This window comes from Oryx dammah, unplaced genomic scaffold, assembly GCF_014754425.2.
Source record: "Oryx dammah isolate SB20612 unplaced genomic scaffold, SCBI_Odam_1.1 HiC_scaffold_28, whole genome shotgun sequence".
Lineage (NCBI taxonomy): Eukaryota > Metazoa > Chordata > Mammalia > Artiodactyla > Bovidae > Oryx > Oryx dammah.
This window is the reverse complement of record NW_024070212.1, coordinates 111,155,906-111,173,882: the sequence shown is the minus strand read 5'-3', so window position 1 is coordinate 111,173,882 and position 17,977 is coordinate 111,155,906. Positions and strand designations below refer to the sequence as shown.

General features: G+C 43.4%; 1 protein-coding gene and 1 pseudogene across 1 annotated transcript; both read right to left on the bottom strand.

Moving 5' to 3' along the window:
- Nucleotides 1-1,516: 1,516 nt before the first annotated feature.
- Nucleotides 1,517-2,833, bottom strand: LOC120856475 (annotated as a pseudogene).
- Nucleotides 2,834-5,262: 2,429 nt separating this feature from the next.
- LOC120856614 (UDP-glucuronosyltransferase 1A3-like) lies at nucleotides 5,263-16,472 on the bottom strand. Its single transcript, XM_040231957.1, has 3 exons — nucleotides 14,245-16,472; nucleotides 5,882-5,975; nucleotides 5,263-5,271 (listed from the first exon to the last, which is right to left on the bottom strand). The coding sequence occupies exons 1-3, from the start codon at nucleotides 15,204-15,206 to the stop codon at nucleotides 5,263-5,265; spliced, it is 1,065 nt and encodes a 354-aa protein (XP_040087891.1). The 5' UTR covers nucleotides 15,207-16,472.
- Between the last annotated feature and the right edge of the window lie 1,505 nt (nucleotides 16,473-17,977).

The following is a 17,977-nucleotide window of genomic DNA, read 5'->3' as shown; positions in this document are numbered from 1 at the left end:
CACAGCCTAGAATCAAGATTTCCAGGAGCAATATCAACAACCTCAGATATGCAGATGATACCACTCTAATGGCAGAAAACAAAGAATACTAAAGAGCCTGTTGATGAGAGTTAAAGAGGACAATGAAAAAGCTGGCTTAAAACTCAACATTCATACAACTAAGACCATGGCATACAGTCCCATCACTTCATGGCAAATAAATAGGGAAAAATTGGAAACAGTGACAGGTGTTATTTTCTTGCGTTCCAAAATCACTGTGGACGTTGACTACAGCTTCAAAAATAAAAGACACATGTTCCCTGGAAGAAAAGCTATGACAAACCTAAACAGAGTATTAAAAAGCAGAGGCATTACTTTGCCAACAAAATTCAACAGAGTCAAGCTACAATTTTTCCAGTAGTCATGTACAGATGTGAGTGCTGGAGCATAAAGAAGACTAAGCACCGAAGAATTGATTGTGCTGGAGAAGACTCTTGAGAGTCCACTGGACTGCATGGAGATCAAACCAATCGATCCTAAAGAAAATCAATCCTGAAAATTCAATGGAAGGACTGAGCTGAAGCTGGAGCTCCAATAGTTTAGCCACCTGAGGTGAATACCCGACTCATTGGAAAAGACACTGATGCTGGACAAGATTGAAGGCAGGAGGAGAAGGGGACGACAGAAGATAACATGATTGGATGGCATCACCAAGTCAATGAACATGATTCTAGCAAACTCCATGAGATAGCGAAGGGCAGGGAAGCCTGCTGTGCTGAAGTCCATGGGGTAACTTAGCAATGGAACAATAGCAACAATTCAGGATTAATACAAGAAGACTCTGAAGGAAATGGCAACCCACTCCAGTACTCTTGCCTGGAGAATCGCATGGACAGAGAAGCCTGGTAGGCTACAGTCCACGGGGTCGCAAAGAGTCGGACACGACTGAGCGACTTCACTTCACTTCACTTCACTTCTGAAACGACGAGGAATGCAGTAGCTCCCCCCATGGAAATGTGAGGTGTGATGACTGGGCTGGGGTAGGCGTGGTGATGAGGTCAAACCCTTCCTCTTTGAAACTCAGTTTTCTTCATTACTGTGCCCTCTGCCACTGTGTTCATAGGCTCAGTTTTCCTCCTCTCCAGCTCCCACCACTAGCCTTTTATGACCTCAGTATCCCAAGTTGATGACCCATCTGGCACGCATCTAACTATGTACCTCCCCGCCTCCCCTCTAAACCCCGACTCCTGGTCAGAAGATTTCTGGTCAGCACAGCTCCATCTCTAAAAAGTTGGACTCAATTATTTCTCTCTCTGATGAGAGAGAGCCCAACTTCTGTCTGCAGTATTGTCTCACTTCCACTTAATTCATTCAACCTCTCTGAAACTTCCACTTCCTTTCAGTGTTTAGATTTCCAGCGACCACACCTGAGATCTTTCCAAGACAAAATCACGATAAACTATCAGGACAATAAATGCAGTTTGCCAGTTCTTTCCTTTTCCTATTGAACAGCCTCAAGCAAAAACCCATGATGGATGGATTCACAGCTCAAGCTCTTGGCTCCTACTAGATTGAGAAAACTGCATGACCATCACAACAGTGTCTTTACAAAAAGGCAGTCATAGTTGACCCACACAATTCTTTCTCAGACCAAATATGGACCCTCAACCCTGCCTCTCAATCCTCTCAAAGATCATCACAAATCTATACTACCCTCCTGGAGCAGTTTAACAATTTATCTCACTGAAGAGCATTTGAAGGAGAATGAGAGGTAGAAATCTTTAGAAAGATCAGTAGATAAGTAAGCACATGCAAGTAGGTTGTTTTTTAAAAATATGTTTCACTTGGCAATTCCATGTCAGTCTAGTAATTAGGACCTGCCATTTCACTGCAACAGCCTGGGGTTGCAATGTGGTGAAAAAGTTTTTTAAATTTTTTTATGAAGATTGTGCTCCACTGGGAACACTGATTGAACAACAGCAGCAGTACACACCTGAGATAACGGTTTCCTGTTGGCACAGTTGATGCCCCCAATGAACACCATGTTGGGCATGATCAGCCACGGATAGTCCACCACAAAGTCTCCTCTGAACAGCCACATGGTTCCAGAGGCAAGAATCTCCCCCAGTGACACCTCTCTCTGAAGAAGCTCAGAGGCCATACATGCAAAAGGAGTGAGAGAAACCAGGCAAATGTACTTCAGGGCCAGAGCATAGAGCATGTTCTTGACCCTTTGGAAGAATGTCATGTGGTCTGGATTCATTGTTAATAACTGAGGAACATAAGAGAAAGGGTCTGGGCACGCTGTGTCCTCAGCATCTAAGTCACAGGGAACAGAATGCAAAAAAAAAAAACCACAGCAGGAATGGACAGGTATTTAGCCAGCACTGCCCCACAGGGGTAAATAGGGTCCGTTAAAACCACATCGAAGGAACTGGCATTCAGGTCTCTGATCAAGTCCTTGTTATACAACAGTGCCTCACAAGACCTTGCAAAGAGCAAAGACACATTTTTCAAAGATGCTATAGTTTCCAGAAACATTGTTACAAAATGTACTTTTTTAAACAGTAGACATACGTGAGTCTTCACAAAGGAATCAAAATTGTCCTGTGCGTAGGGAACGGCGGAGGTTTTCGTGGTGAAAAAGTTCTCTGCCTTGACGTGCAGGTTCACCTCCGGAGCAACGACCACTGCTTGGCACCCCTGGCGTGGAGCTCCCGCACGGCCTCCCGCATGCTGAGCCGGTGGCTGCCCTCCGTGGGGACCACCAGCACCTTCCCAGCCTCGGCCCATCGCCTGACGCACACACAGAGCAGGAGTCCAGCCAGCACCGAAGCTGCAGTCCCAGGGCCATCTCCGCACAAACCAGAAGGTGCTCCGTCTCTGGTGGGGCTCTGCCACCTATATTTGTTCCCTTATCTTATCTTATCATCAAATCACTTAAGCAAAATGGCATGTCATTGGAAGCCAGTGTGCCCTCCGAACATTAATCATTACAGGATAAGACTATGCCTGTGTTTCATCACCTCTGATTTCACCCAGGGAAAGATCATACCCCCTTACCTTGGAAAATCTCCTCTGACTCTGTTGCTGTCTCTGGAGAACATTCTAGTTCCCTCTCTTGTTCATCCAAGACCCAAAGCAAGACTGTGTCTGCCCATTCCCTTGGTCACCTCCTACCTCTCTGCTAACCTCGTACCCCTGGGGCTGGACTGAACGCTGAAGAGTCACCTCTGCCCTGTTTCCTTGTGTTCCAAAATCACTGCAGATGGTGACTGCCGCCAGGAAATTAAGGACGCTTGCTCCTTGGAAGAAAAGTTATGACAAACCTAGACAGCATATTAAAAAGTAGAGACGTTACTTTGCTGACAAAGGTCCATCTAGTCAAAGCTATGGTTTTTCCAGTAGTCATATATGGATGTGAGAGTTGGACCATAAAGAAGACTGAGCACCAGAGAATTGATGCTTTTCAACAGTGGTGTCGGAGAAGGCTAGTGAGAGTTTCTTGTACTACAAGTAGATCAAACCAGTCAATCCTAGAGGAAATCAGTTCTGAATATTCATTGGAAAGACTAATGCTGAAGCTGAAGCTCCAATACTTTGTCCACTTGAAAAGCCAACTCATTGGAAAAGACCCCGATGCTGGGAAAGACTGAGGGCCAGAGGAGAAGGGGACGACAGAGGATGAGATGGTTGGATGGCATCACCGACTCAATGGACATGAACTTGGGCACGCTCCAGCAGGTGGTGAAGAACAGGGGAGCCTGGTGTGCTGCTGTCCATGGAGTCCCAAAGATTGGGTCACAACTGAGCAACAAATGGCTGATTCCTGTGGAGGTATGGCAGAAACCACCCAATATTGTAAAGCAATTATCCTCCAATTAAAAATAAAATAAAAAATTTTAAAACGACAATGAAAAGTCACCTCACACCATTAGGATGACTATCGTAAAAATGAAAGCCAACACCCAGAAAACAAGTCTTGAAGAGGATGTGGAGAAAATGAAACCCTGGTGTACTGTTAGTGGGAGTGTAAAATGGTGCAGCCACTGTTGAAAATATATCCAGCCCCCCCAAAAATAAATAATAGAAATACCAAATGATCCAGCCATTCCTCTTCTGGGTATATACCCAAAAGAATTGAAAGCATGGTCTCAAGAGGTATTTGTACAACCAGGTTCATAGCAGCATTATTCACCACAGCAGAAGGTAAAAGCAACCCATGTTCATTGGCAGATGAATAGATAAGCCAAATGTGCTCTATCTGTAAAATGGAATACTATGCAGTCTTTAAAAAGAAGGAAATTCTGACTACATTGTTGAACCTAGAGGAAAGGAGAGTGAAAGTCGCTCAGTAGTGTCTGACTCTCTGGGACCCCATGGACTATACAGTCCATGGAATTCTCCAGGCCAGAATTCTGAAGTGGGTAGCCTTTCCCTTCTCCAGGGGATCTTCCCAACCCAGGGATCGAACCCAGGTCTCCCGCACTGCAGGCAGATTCTTTACCAGCTGAGCTACCTGGGAACCTAGATAGTATGATGCTAAATGAAATAAGGCAATATGAAAAAGATAAAAACTGTATGACTTCACTAATATGAGGTACACAGAGCAGTCAAACTCATAGAGAACAAAAAGTAAAATGGTGGCAGCTAGACACTATGGAATGGAGGGAAATGAGGAGATGTTGTTTAAGGGGTACATGGCTTCAGTTTTTCAAGATGAAGAGTTTAGGACACTGGTTGCTTAACGGTGTGAGTGTAATTCACTCTATTAAACTATATACTTAAAGTGGTTAAGATGTTAAATCCTATGTTAGGGATACTTTTCCAAAATTAAACAATGTTGAAAAGTAAATTTTATGAAGAAAACACAGCAGTCATAAGCCTGTGTGCAACAATCCAGCAGGTATATGTCTAAAATGAAAACAAAAATTCCAAATGCAAATTGAGAAAAATCTGGTTAAATGGGAAAATATTTTCAGAAATCATTTTCAGAATTAGGCACACTGAGCTTTTTTTAACATAAAAATTGAAAATATACATCTTAAGGTCTACCTATGGAACATATACATATGTGTGTTTGTTGATGTGGTCAAATTCATCATCTTTGACACAGTTCTCAGCATCACTGCCCCCACCTTCACTGCATTCATAGGCTCAGTTTTACCTCCTTCCAGCCCCCACCTCTAGCCTTTGATGACCTCAGTGTCCCAAGCTGGACCTGTCTGACATGCCATTCAATTCTGTATGCCCCCACATTTTTCTCCAGACTCCAACTCCCGGTCAGAAGACCTGTGGTCAGCACAGCTCCATCTTGAAAACTTGGACGCAGTTACTTCTTTCTCTGATCAGAAACCCCTACTTCTCTCTCTGACATGGTCTCACTTCCCTGAATCACTCAGATGAACAGTTCAAGTTCTCTGTTGCTATTGAGATTGAGAGAATCACACAACTGTTACAACAGTACCTTTACAAGAGGACAGCCATGGTGGAATCACACCATTGCTTGTCAACCCTATTATGGACCCTTACCTCTGCCTCTCAGGCCTCTCAAAGACCATCACAAGCATTTTCTACATGACTGGAAGTACTTTAACAATTTATCTCACCAAAGACTGTTAGAAGGAGAATGAGAGGTAGAAGTCTTGAGAAAGGTCAATACATAATTAAGCAACTAGAAATAAGTTTGTTTGTTTTTAAATATGTTCTACTTGGGAATACCCTGGCAATCAGGTATTCAGGACTGCACACCATCACTGCCAAGGGCCCAGGTTCAATCCTTGGTTAGGAAACTAGGATCCAATACACTATGTGGCTTGACCAAAGATTTTTTTTTTATTTTTTAAATTAAAAACATGTGCTCCACTGGGAACACTGATTGAACAACAGCAGCAGTACACACCTGAGATAACGGTTTCCTGTTGGCACCGTTGATGCCCCCAATGAACACCATGCTGGGCATGATTGGCCGCAGGTAGTCCACCACAAAGTCTCCTCTGAACAGCCACATGGTTCCAGAGGCAAGAACCTCCCCCAGTGACACCTCTCTCTGAAGAAGCTCAGAGGCCATACGTGCATAAGGAGTGAAAGCAGCCTGGCAAATGTGCTTCAGGGCCAGAAGGTAGAGCATATTCTTGACTCTTTGGAGGAATGTCATGTGGTCTGAATTCCTTGTTAACAACCTGGGAACATATGAGAAAGGGTTCGGGCATGCTGTGCCCTCAACATCTAAGCCACAGGGAATGTAACGCAAAAAGTACACAGCGGTAATGGACAGGTACTTAGCCAGCACTGCCCTGCAGGGGTAAACAGGGTCTATTAAAACTACATTTGGCCACCTGATGCAAAGAACTGACCCGCTGGAAAAGACCCTGATGCTGGGAAAGATTGAAGGTGGGAGGAGAAGGGGATGACAGAGGATGAGATGGTTGGATGGCACCGCCGACGCGATGGACATGAATTTGAGTAAGCTCTGGGAGTTAGTGATGGACAGGGAAGTCTGGCATGCTGCAGTCCATGGGGTTGCAGAGTCAGACATGATTGAGTGACTGAACTGAACTAATAGTTTATGTTCAGATTTTTCTCCAAGGTCAGTTACAGACCTAAGTCCTGATAAGGACAGATTCCCCCAGATCAGAGGTGCTCCAGAATTTGTGGGACCAGTTTGAGGTGGGGCCTGTGGAACTGTTTATGTCTTGGGCCAATGAGGCCTGCCCTGCTACCGAGACAGATGTCCACGTGTAGTCAGCAGGATGTGACATCTCCGTGCCACATCTACCCTGGGGATGATGGGGTAGGGCTTCCAGGGCTGCCCAGCTCTCCCTTGAAATGAGCACCCTCTTCTGTATCCATGGCTTCTGCCAAAGTGACATCCTGCCCTCAGCCACACGACCTACCAGGCTGACACTTTCCTTTGGAAGAAAGTTTTCCCCCATTTGGGATCCATGTTGATAACACATTTCACCACTGAGAAAATGCATGCACACCAATATGCCTCCTGGATCACACAGGCTGCCACTGTGCCAGGATGTTTGCCTTAACCATCTTCAGAGGCCTTGAGTCCAGGTTCCAGGATCTCCCACATCAATATCTATGCTCTCTTTTTCTGTATCTTCATTCTGTCCCAGTAACATAATGGTATGTTTTACACAATGCTCAGTTTCAGCCCTCTATTCCCTGTATACTCCTATCATTTCTGTCCCCCATTAACTTCTATAAACAGCCATGAAGAATTTCTTGAGAGTGCAGGATCAAGGCTGCTCATGTCCTACCTTCAGGGTAGAAAGGCATGTGAGAGAAGGAAGGAGGATAGCTGGAAAGGTGGGACTTCATGTTTGTTGCTGCTGAAGCTGCTATCACTGTCATTAGCAAGAGAAGCTACTGATTCAGTTTCTTTTCACCGGAGAATCTAGTGGCTCCCTATCTGGTAGCAGAAGCAGCATAGCCCAGTCTGTTCCCCTTCATTCTGCTAAGAACTCACTGGCCCCTGTTAATCGTCTGGTTCTGATTGCAGTGGACACCTGTTTGCAAGTATCTGATCAATGTTCTGGCTTCCCTCACTGTATTAGCTGCCCTGTGTTTGCCACGGAACCTAACACAGATGAGTGAGTGAGTGAGTGAAAGTCGCTCAGTCGTTTCCGACTCCTTGCGACCCCATGGACTATACAATCCATGGAATTCTCTAGGCCAGAATACTGGAGTGGGTAGCCTTTCCCTTCTCCAGGGGATCTTCCCAACCCAGGGATCGAACCCAGGTCTCCTGCATTGCAGGTGGATTCTTTACCAGCTCAGCCACAAGGAAAGCCCTAACACAGATACCATAAGCTTAGTAAGGAAACACAGTTCACTTAGGGATTGGAAATGGTGGTGGTGTTTTCTCTGCTATAGGTAGGGATATAAATCTAGACTAGGATAAAATAAACGAAGAAGTATGCAACATTGTGCATGGGAAGATTAACACTCTAACACTCTTAATTTTGCCCCATGGCATCCGGTCCCATCACTTCATGGCAAATAGATGGGGAAACAGTGGAAACAGTGTCAGACTTTATTTTTGGGGGCTCCAAAATCACTGCAGATGGTGATTGCAGCCATGAAATTAAAAGACGCTTACTGCTTGGAAGAAAAGTTATGACCAACCTAGATAGTATATTGAAAAGCAGAGACATTACTTTGCCGACTAAGGTCCGTCTAGTCAAGGCTATGGTTTTTCCTGTGGTCATGTATGGATGTGAGAGTTGGACTATGAAGAAGGCTGAGCGCTGAAAAATTAATGCGTTTGAACTGTGGTGTTGAAGAAGACTCTTGAGAGTCCCTTGGACTGCAAGGAGATCCAACCAGTCCATTCTGAAGGAGATCAACCCTGGGATTTCTTTGGAAGGAATGATGGTAAAGCTGAAGCTCCAGTACTTTGGCCACCTCATGCGAAGAGTTGACTCGTTGGAAAAGACTCTGATGCTGGGAGGGATTGGAGGCAGGAGGAGAAGGGGACGACCCAGGATGAGATGGCTGGATGGCATCACGGACTCGATGGACGTGAGTCTGAGTGAACGCCGGGAGATGGTGATGGACAGGGAGGCCTGGTGTGCTGCGATTCATGGGGTCACAAAGAGTCAGACACGACTAAATGACTGAACTGAACTGAACTAAGCTACACATGTAGTGACAGACCAAGTACAATGTCACTGGGGTTTGTAATATTATAAGAAAAATTTTTTTCAACTCACCTAGAAGCATGTGTGGCTTCTGATAGGAGTAGTTCCTATCAGACCAATACTACCAAACATATGTGTCATCCAATGTTTCAATAAATTTTTCAAGTTAAAAGAGATAGACTTCATATATATGGTAAGTTATTTTTGGCAAATTGCAAAGAATATTCAATAGAGAAGCTCTTTTCAACAAACGGTGCTTGTAAAACTAGATGTCTGAATGTAAACAATGAATTTGGACACTTACAAATGACATATAAAAGTTGAACTCAAAATGGATCAAAGACATAAATGTAAGACCAAACACTATAAAAAGACAAAGACATATGACAAAAGTTCACCATCTTGTGTTTGGTGAAGCTTTCTTTAAAATTACATAGCTAATAAAAAAATAACACATTGGGACTTTGAAAATTTTTAAGTACAAGTATTAAAAGATATTATCAACAGAGTACAAAGGCAAATCACAGAATAGAAGAAAGTATTTACAAATCATATATCTGATAAGGGATTAATATATCCAGAAAATATAGAGAACGCCTATAACTCAACAATAACAAAAAGACTTGATTCAAAAATGGACAAACGACTTAGACATTTCTTGAGAGAATGTGTGCGGATGACTAATGAGCAATGAAAAGATGCTCAATATCATTAATCATTAGGGAAATCAGATATCACCTTACACCATTAGGCAACTGATCATTAAAAAAAAACAACAACAGAAAACAGGTCTTGAAGCAAATGTGGAAAAATTAGAGCCCTCATGTACTGGGAAAGTTACGGTGATGGGAGTGTAAAGGGTGTAGCACTTGCACATCAGTGAAATGTACACGTGTGACATGCAATGTGTCATGTACAACGTAATGTGCATCCCGTCTGTGTAACGGTGATGGGAAGGTAAAGGGTGTAGCCACTGTGGAAACAGTATGGCAGCTCCTCAAGAAATTAAAACCAGAAATACCAGGTGATCCATCCATTCCACTTCTAGGTACACACAGGAAAAAAACATTGAAAAAAGTCTCAAAAAGGCATTTGTACATCCATATTCAAAGCAGCATTATGCACAACTATAGGAGGGAGAGCAACCCATTTCATTGGCAGATAAACGGATAACAAATTTGGTCTAGCTATACAATGGAATATTATTTGGCCTTAAAAAGGAAGGAAATTCTGACAACATATATGACAGCATGATTGAACCTAGAGGACAAGATACTAATGGAAATATGTCAGTATCAAAAATGAAAATATTATATGGCTCCACTAATATGAGGTACCTAGAGTAGTCAAATTTATAGGGACAGGAAGTAAAGTGGTGGAGTATGGACTACGGAGTGGGGGAAACTGCAGAGATGTTGTTTAGGGGGATACAGTTCCAGGTTTTCAAGATGAAGAGTTCTGGAGACTGGTTGTACAACAATATGACTGTAATCAATACTACTAAACAGTACACTTGGAAATGGTTAACAGAGCAAATCTTATGTTAGAGGTATTTTATCACAATTTAACATTGTTAGAAAGCAAATTTTATGAGGAAAACACAGCAGTCATAAACCTCTGTGCAACAATCTAGCAGTTATATGTTTAAAGGAAAAACTATTAAAAATTCCAAAAGCAAATTGAGCAAAATTCAGTTAAATGAAGATATATTTTAAGACATCATTTTCAGAATTGGGTACATTGAGCTTTCTTTAATAAAAAAGTTGAAAATGTACATCTTTGGGCTTATCTATGAAACGTGTGTGTGTGTGTGTGTGCACACACTAAGTCACTTCACTTGTGTCCGATTCTTTGCAACCCCATAGACTGTAGCCTGCCAGGCTTCTCTGTCCATGGGATTCTTCAGGCAAGAATACTGGGGTGAGTTGCTGTGGTCTCCTCCAAGGGATCTTCCCTCCCAGGGATGGAACATTTACAAATGTTGATCATAGACTGTCTGACACAGTAGCCACTAACTTCACTTGACTATTGAGCACTTGAAATGTGGATAGCCCAAAGTGATATGTGCTGTATGTATAAAAGACATTACTTTTGAGAGGTTACTATGATTTTTTTAATATAAGATCTCTCATTAATAATTTTATTTGGAGAATGAGTCTAAGATGTCAGACTGGGATGACCTTGAACTCACTTCCTCCCATAGACACACCAATATTACAATTAATAGAGCAAATTTTGGTAAGAAAGACCTGAAGGCTAGCAGAAAAGGTCTTCTACAACAAAATATATAAATAAGAAACCACAACATGATGTGTGGGAGTGGAGGAGGCACAGTATAATCAAGACCAATACACCTGGGCAGATGATCCACATATAGAGGATAATTATAATTGCTGAGGCTCTCCCTAAGGAGTGAAGCCTATGAACCCACACTGAGCCTCCCAGCTTGGGGTCCAGAACCAGGAAGAAGAGTGCCCAGAACACTGGGGGTGGAAAGCCAGTGGGGCTTGCTTTTACTTTCAGGAGCGTCAAGGAACTGTAGGATATAGAGACTCAACTTTCAAAGGGTGCACACAAAATCTCACACACTCTAGGACCCAGGGAATAAACAATATTCTGAAAGGAGCCTGGATCAGACCCACATGCTGATTTAGAAGAGCATCCCAGAGAGGCAGAAGGCAAATAGAGACCATCCTGGGGCTATAGATACTGACCGTAGCCTTTTTGGGGAGCTACATTTTACCCCAAAACACTGCACTGGCAAGTGCCACTTTTGAATCATACCTATGGCATATTAGCCTTAGGACCCAGCCCCACCCATCAGCCTGTCAACACCAGTACTATGTTGCCTCAAGTACAGGAGATAGTTGAGTGGAGATACAAACTGGTTCACTAACAGGATAACTGTCTTAAGACTTGCTGAGATCCCAGCTACCTGGGACATAGACTCATCCACCAGAAGTCCCAGGACCTGGCCCTGTCCTCCAGGGGGCCCAGGATGTGGAATCATCTACTAGTGCACTAGCATCAGCCCAGGAAACTCTGGGCCACAGTCTACCCTCCAGCATGCTGACACCAGGTCCAGCCCCCAGGCCCACAGCAAGACACTCCAGGACCCAGCAACCAGTGTGTCACCATTAGGTATATATATATAGACAGATACGGCCACAACATAGGAGCACTTGAATACAAAACGCAAGTATTAACAGACATAAAAAGAGAAGTTGACAGCAAACAACCATATTAGTGTACTTTAAAATTCCACATACATTAATAGACACATCTGCTGCTGCTGCAAAGTTGCTTCAGTCATGTCCAACTCTGTGCGACCCCATAGAGGGCAACCCACCAGGCTCCCCCGTCCCTGGGATTCTCCAGGCAAGAATACTGGAGTGGGTTGCCATTTCCTTCTCCAATGCATGAAAGTGAAAAGTGAAAGTGAAAGTGAAAAGTGAAAGTGAAGTCCCTCAGTTGTGTCCGACTCTTCGTGACCCCATGGACTGCAGCCCACCAGGCTCCTCCATCCATGGGATTTTCCAGGCAAGAGTACTGGAGTGGGGTGCCATTGCCTTCTCTGAATAGACACATCATTCAGATAGAAAATCAGTAAGGGAACACTGGCCTTAAACAACCCTTTAGATCACTTAGATTTAATTGATATACATAGACCATTCCATCCAAAAGCAGCAGTATACACATTCTTTTCAAGGGAACATGGAACGTCCCCTAGGACAGATCACATGTAAGGCCACAAAACAAGTCACAGCAAATTTAAGAAGACTGAGATCATATCAAGCACATTTTCCAACCATGATGTTATGAAACCAAAATTCAACTACAAAGAAAAAAACTTCAAAAACACAAACACATGGAAGCTAACCAATGTACAACAAACAACCAATAGGTCACTGAAGAAATCAAAAAGGAAATTAAGAATACTTGGAAACAAATGAAAATAAAAACTCAATAATCCAAAATCTGTGGGAAACAACAAAAGCAGTTCTAAGAAGGAGGTTTATAGCAATACAAGTGTACATCCAGAAATAAGAGAAATCTCAAATAAATAACCTAACCTTATACCAAAAGTAAATAAAAGAATATATGAAATCCAAGACAGTATACAGAAAAAAATACAAATAAGAGCTGAAATATAAAAGCTAAATGAAATGAAGAGCTATTTTTTTGAAAAAAATAAAGAAAATTGATACACCTCAATTTTCTGAAACTTCATCCAGATTTATCTGGAGAAAAAGAGAGACAGTCAAAATAAATCAAATCAGAAATGAAACAGAGAAGGCACAACCAACACCACAAAAATGTAAAGGATCATAAGATCTTATTGTGAACAACAATAAACCAAAAAATGAACAAGTAGCAGACATGGACAGATTCCTAGAAATGCACAATCTCCTAAAGCTGAACCAGGAAGAAATAGAAAATAGCAACAGTCTAATTATTGTAACGGAGTTCAATTAGTATAAAAAGATTCAACAAAAAATGAAAAACAACAAAAACATTGAGACCAAAAGTCGTGAAAGTTAATATAAATTCACTGCATGTGTCATAGATGGGCAAAATCATGATTAACTCGGTGGATTAAGAAGCAACTGCCCCCAAGAGTCTTATTTCAATTAAACCCAAATATTCAGGGTTAGCATAAGAAGACTCTGAAACTATGAGGAAAGCAGTAATTCCCATAATGGAAACTTGGGGTAGGGCGGACTGGGCTGGGGTAAGTTTGATGATGTGGTCAGAATGCTTCCTCTTTGAGACTCAGTTCTCAGCATCACAGTCGCCACCATCACTGTGCTCTTAGGCTCAGCTTTACCTCCTCTCCAGCCCCCACCACTAGCCTTTGATGACCCCAGTGTCCCGTTTGAAGATTTACATGACATGCAATCCAACACTATATGACACCACGTTTTTCTCCAGACACCAACACCTAGTCAGAAGACTTCCAGTCAGCACAGCTCCATCTCTGAAAAGCTGAGTCTATCACTCCTTTCTCTGATCACAGAGAGCCCAAATTCTCTATCCAGCATTGTCTCACTTCCACTTAATATATCTGACCTCTCTGAAATTTCTGTTTCCTTTGGGTGTCAGGTCTCCTGTGATCATACCTCAATCTCTTCCAAGACAAAACTGCTAAGGATTATCAGGCCAGTTCTCTCATCCTTCAGTTGAACACCTCAATGAAAAATCCCTGATGGGTGGATTCACAGCTCAAGTTCTCTGCTTCTACTCATCTGGATAAAATTTCACACAGTTATAACAGTACCTTTACAAAGGACAATCATGGTTGAGTCACACCATTTCTTATCAACCTATTATTGCCATTACCTCTGCCTCTTATTCCTCTCAACGACTATTACAAACTTTTACTACACTACTGGACATACTTCAACAACTTATCTCACCAAAGATTGCTAGAAGGAGATTGAAAGTTAGAAATCTTTAGAAAGATCAGCAGATAAGAAAGAACCTGAAAGTAAGTTGTTTTAAAAAATATATATTTCACTAGGGAATTCTCTGGTGGCCCAGTGGTTCGGATTTCAAGCATTCACTGCCAAGGGCTTGAGTTCAATCCCTGGTGGGTGAACTAGGATCCCACAAGATGCGTGGCAAGGCATATAAATTTTTCTTAATTTTTTCTTTAAAAATAATATGTTCCACTTGAAACACTGATTGAATAAAGGCAGCAGTACACACCTGAGATAATGGTTTCCTGTTGGCACAGTTGATGCCCCCAATGAACACCATGTTGGGCATGATCGGCCGTGGGTAGTCCATCACAAAGTCTCCTCTGAACAGCCACACAGATGCAGAGCCAAAAATCTCCCCCAGCGACACGTCTCTCTGAAGCAGCTCAGAGGCCATACGTGCATAAGGAGTGAAAGAAAAATGGCAAAGGTACTTCAGGCTCAGAGGGTAGAGCATGTTCTTGACCCTCTGGAAGAATGTCATGTGGTCTGAATTCCTTGTTAACAACGTAGGAACATAAGAGAAAGGGTTTGGGCATGCTGTGCCCTCAGCATCTAAGTCACAGGGAATAAAACGCAAGAAAAACACAGCAGGAATGGACAGGTACTTAGCCAGCACTGCCCCACACGGGTAAACAGGGTCCGTTAAAACCACATCGAAGGAACTGGCATTCAGGTCTCTGATTAGGTCCTTGTTATACAACAGTGCCTCACAAGACCTTGCAAAGACTACAGATGTATTTTTTGTAGCTTCAGCAGTTTTCCAAAACAGTGTTAGAAAATTCACTCTTTCAAAAAACAGATTAAATCGGCCCATCATGAAGTAATTAAAATCGTCCTGGGTGTACGGAATGGCGTAGGTTTTCTTGATGAAAAAGTCCTCTGCCTTGATGCGCACATTGACCTCCGGAGCAACGACCACTGCCTGGTGACCTCTGGCATGGAGCTCTCGCACAACCTCCCGCATGCTGAGCCAGTGGCTGCCCTCCATGGGGGCCACCAGCACCTTCCCAGCCTCGGCCCATTGCCTGACGCACACACAGAGCAGGAGGCCAGCCAGCACCTGCCACCAAAGCTGCAGTCCCAGGGCCATCTCCACACAAACCAGAAGCCACTGAGTCTCTGGTAGGGCTGTGCTGCCTATATTTGTCCCCTTATCTTTATTTTATCAAGTCACTTAAGCAAATTGCATGTCATTGGAAGGCAGTGTGCCCTCTATACATTAATCATTATAAGGTAAATCTATGCCTTTTTTTCATCACCTCTGGTTACACCTTGTGGAAAAGATCCCTCCGCCTTATCTTGGAAAAACTCCGATGACCCTGCTGCTTGCTCTGGGGGGCATTCTAGTTCATTCGCTCGCTCTTCATCCAAGACCCAGAGCAAGGCTGTGTCAGCAGGATCCCTTGGTCACCTCCGACCTCTCTGCTAATCAAGTTCTGTTGGGCTGGACTGAACTCTAAGCAGTTACCTGCGCCCCAATCCCCACCCAGATCCTCTGCTGATTTTGACCTTATCTGAGAACTCTTTAAACTCTTTTACCCCAATTCACTGGTGAATTTGGAGTACATCCAGGGAAATACATGATATTCCTAAGACAGCTTTCTCTCAGTAGGGAGGGGACACTGGCTGTCAATTTTTCTCCTGGTCCACCCTGGGACACCTACTGCAATGTTTCGGGGGAGAGTCTTTTGATTGGAGCAGATGTCACATATAGAAACATCTGCAGTAGAATGGCTGTTGGACAATTCTGTATCTACTTCATGGAATAATAGCGACTGTAATCTAAAGTATCACTGGGCTTAGCAATGACAATAACCCTTAGCAATGACACACTGGGGTCAGAGAGGGCCAGCCCCCAATGTCAGCTCACCCTAGGACAGGAGCGAGCACTCTCCTGGCCTCACAGAAGGCTCTCTGGATTTCTCTTATGATGCGGATGGTGTCAATCTTCCACTGCTCTACTTAGGACCTGGCGTGTACGTGAATCTGGACCCCTAGTACACCGTATGCTCTGCGTTCAGATTTTTCTCCAAGGTCATTTACAGACCTAAGTCCTAATAAGGACAAATTCTTCTGAACTGAGGGGCTCCTGAATTTGTGGGAGCCTTCTCATGTGGGGCCTGTGCCACAGATTGTATCTTGGGCCCATGAGGTAGCCCTGCTACAGAGACTGATGCCCACATGCACTCAGCAGGACACGACATCTCCGTATCCTGTCCACCCTGGGGATGATAAGGGCGGGCTCCCTGTGCTGCCCAGTGCTCTCTCTCACTGAGCACCCTCTTGTGCATATATCAGTTCAGATCAGTTCAGTCACTCAGTCGTGTCCAACTCTTTGCGACCCCATGAACCACAGCACGCCAGGCCTCCCTGTCCATTACCAACTCCTGGAGTCCACCCAAACCCATGTTCATTGAGTTGGTGGTGTCATCCAACCATCTCATTCTCTGTCATCACTTTCTCGTGCCTTCAGTCTTTCCCAGCATCAGGGTCTTTTCAAATGAGTCAGCTCTTCGCATCAGGTGGCCAAAGTATTGGAGTTTCAGCTTCAGCATCAGTCCTTCCAATGAATATTCAGGACTGATTTTCTTTAGGATTGACTGGTTGGATCTCCTAGCTGTCCAAGGGACTCTCAAGAGTCTTCTCCAACACCACAGTTCAAAAGCATCAATTCTCTGGTGCTCAGCCTTCTTCACAGTCCAACTCTCACATCCATACATGACTACTCCAAATACCATAGTTTGACTAGACAGACCTTTGTTGACAAAGTAATGTCTCTGCTTTTTAATATGCTATCTAGGTTGATCATAGCTTTTCTTCCAAGAAGCAAGCATCTTTTAATATCATGGCTGCAGCCACCACAAATTTGTGGAGCCCCCCAAAATAAAGTCTCTCACTGTTTCCATTGCTTCCCCATCCATTTGCCATGAAGTGATGGGGCTAGATGCCATTATCTTAGTTTTCTGAATGTTGAGTTTTAAGCCAACTTTTTCACTCTCTTCTTTCATTTTCATCAAGAGGCTCTTCAGTTCCTCTTTGTTTTCTGTCATAAGGGTGGTGTCATCTGCATATCTCAGGTTATTGATATTTCTCCCGGCAATCTTGATTCTAGCTTGTGCTTCATCCAGCCCAGCATTTCTCATGATGTACTCTGCACCTAAGTTAAATGAGTAGGGTGACAATATACAGCCTTGACGCACTCCTTTCCCTATTTGGAACCAGTCTGTTGTTCCATGTCCAGTCCTAACTGTTGCTTCTTGACCTGCATACAGATTTCTCAAGAGGCAGGTCAGGTGGTCTGGTATTCCCATCTCTTGAAGAGTTTTCCATAGTTCATTGTGATTCACACAGTCAAAGTCTTTGGCGTAGGCAATAAAGCAGAAATAGATGTTTTTCTGGAACTTTCTTGCTTTTTCAATGATCCAGCGGATGTTGACAATTTGATCTCTGGTTCCTCTGCCTTTTCTAAAACCAGCTTGAACATCTGGAAATTCATGGTTCACGTAATGTTGAAGCCTGGCTTGGAGAATTTTGAGCATTACTTTACTAGCATGTGAGATGAGTGCAATTGTGCGGTAGTTTGAGCATTCTTTGGCATTGCCTTTCTTTGGAATTGGAATGAAAACTAACCTTTTCCAGTCCTGTGGCCACTGCTGAGTTTTCCAAATTTGTTGTCATATTGAATGCAGCACTTTCACAGCATCATCTTTCAGGATTTGAAATAGCTCACCTGGAATTCCATCACCTCCACTAGCTTTGTTCGTAGTGATGCTTCCCTAAGGCCCACTTGACTTCACATTCCAGAATGTCTGGCTCTAGGTGAGTGATCATACCATCGTGGTTATCTGGGTGATTAAGATC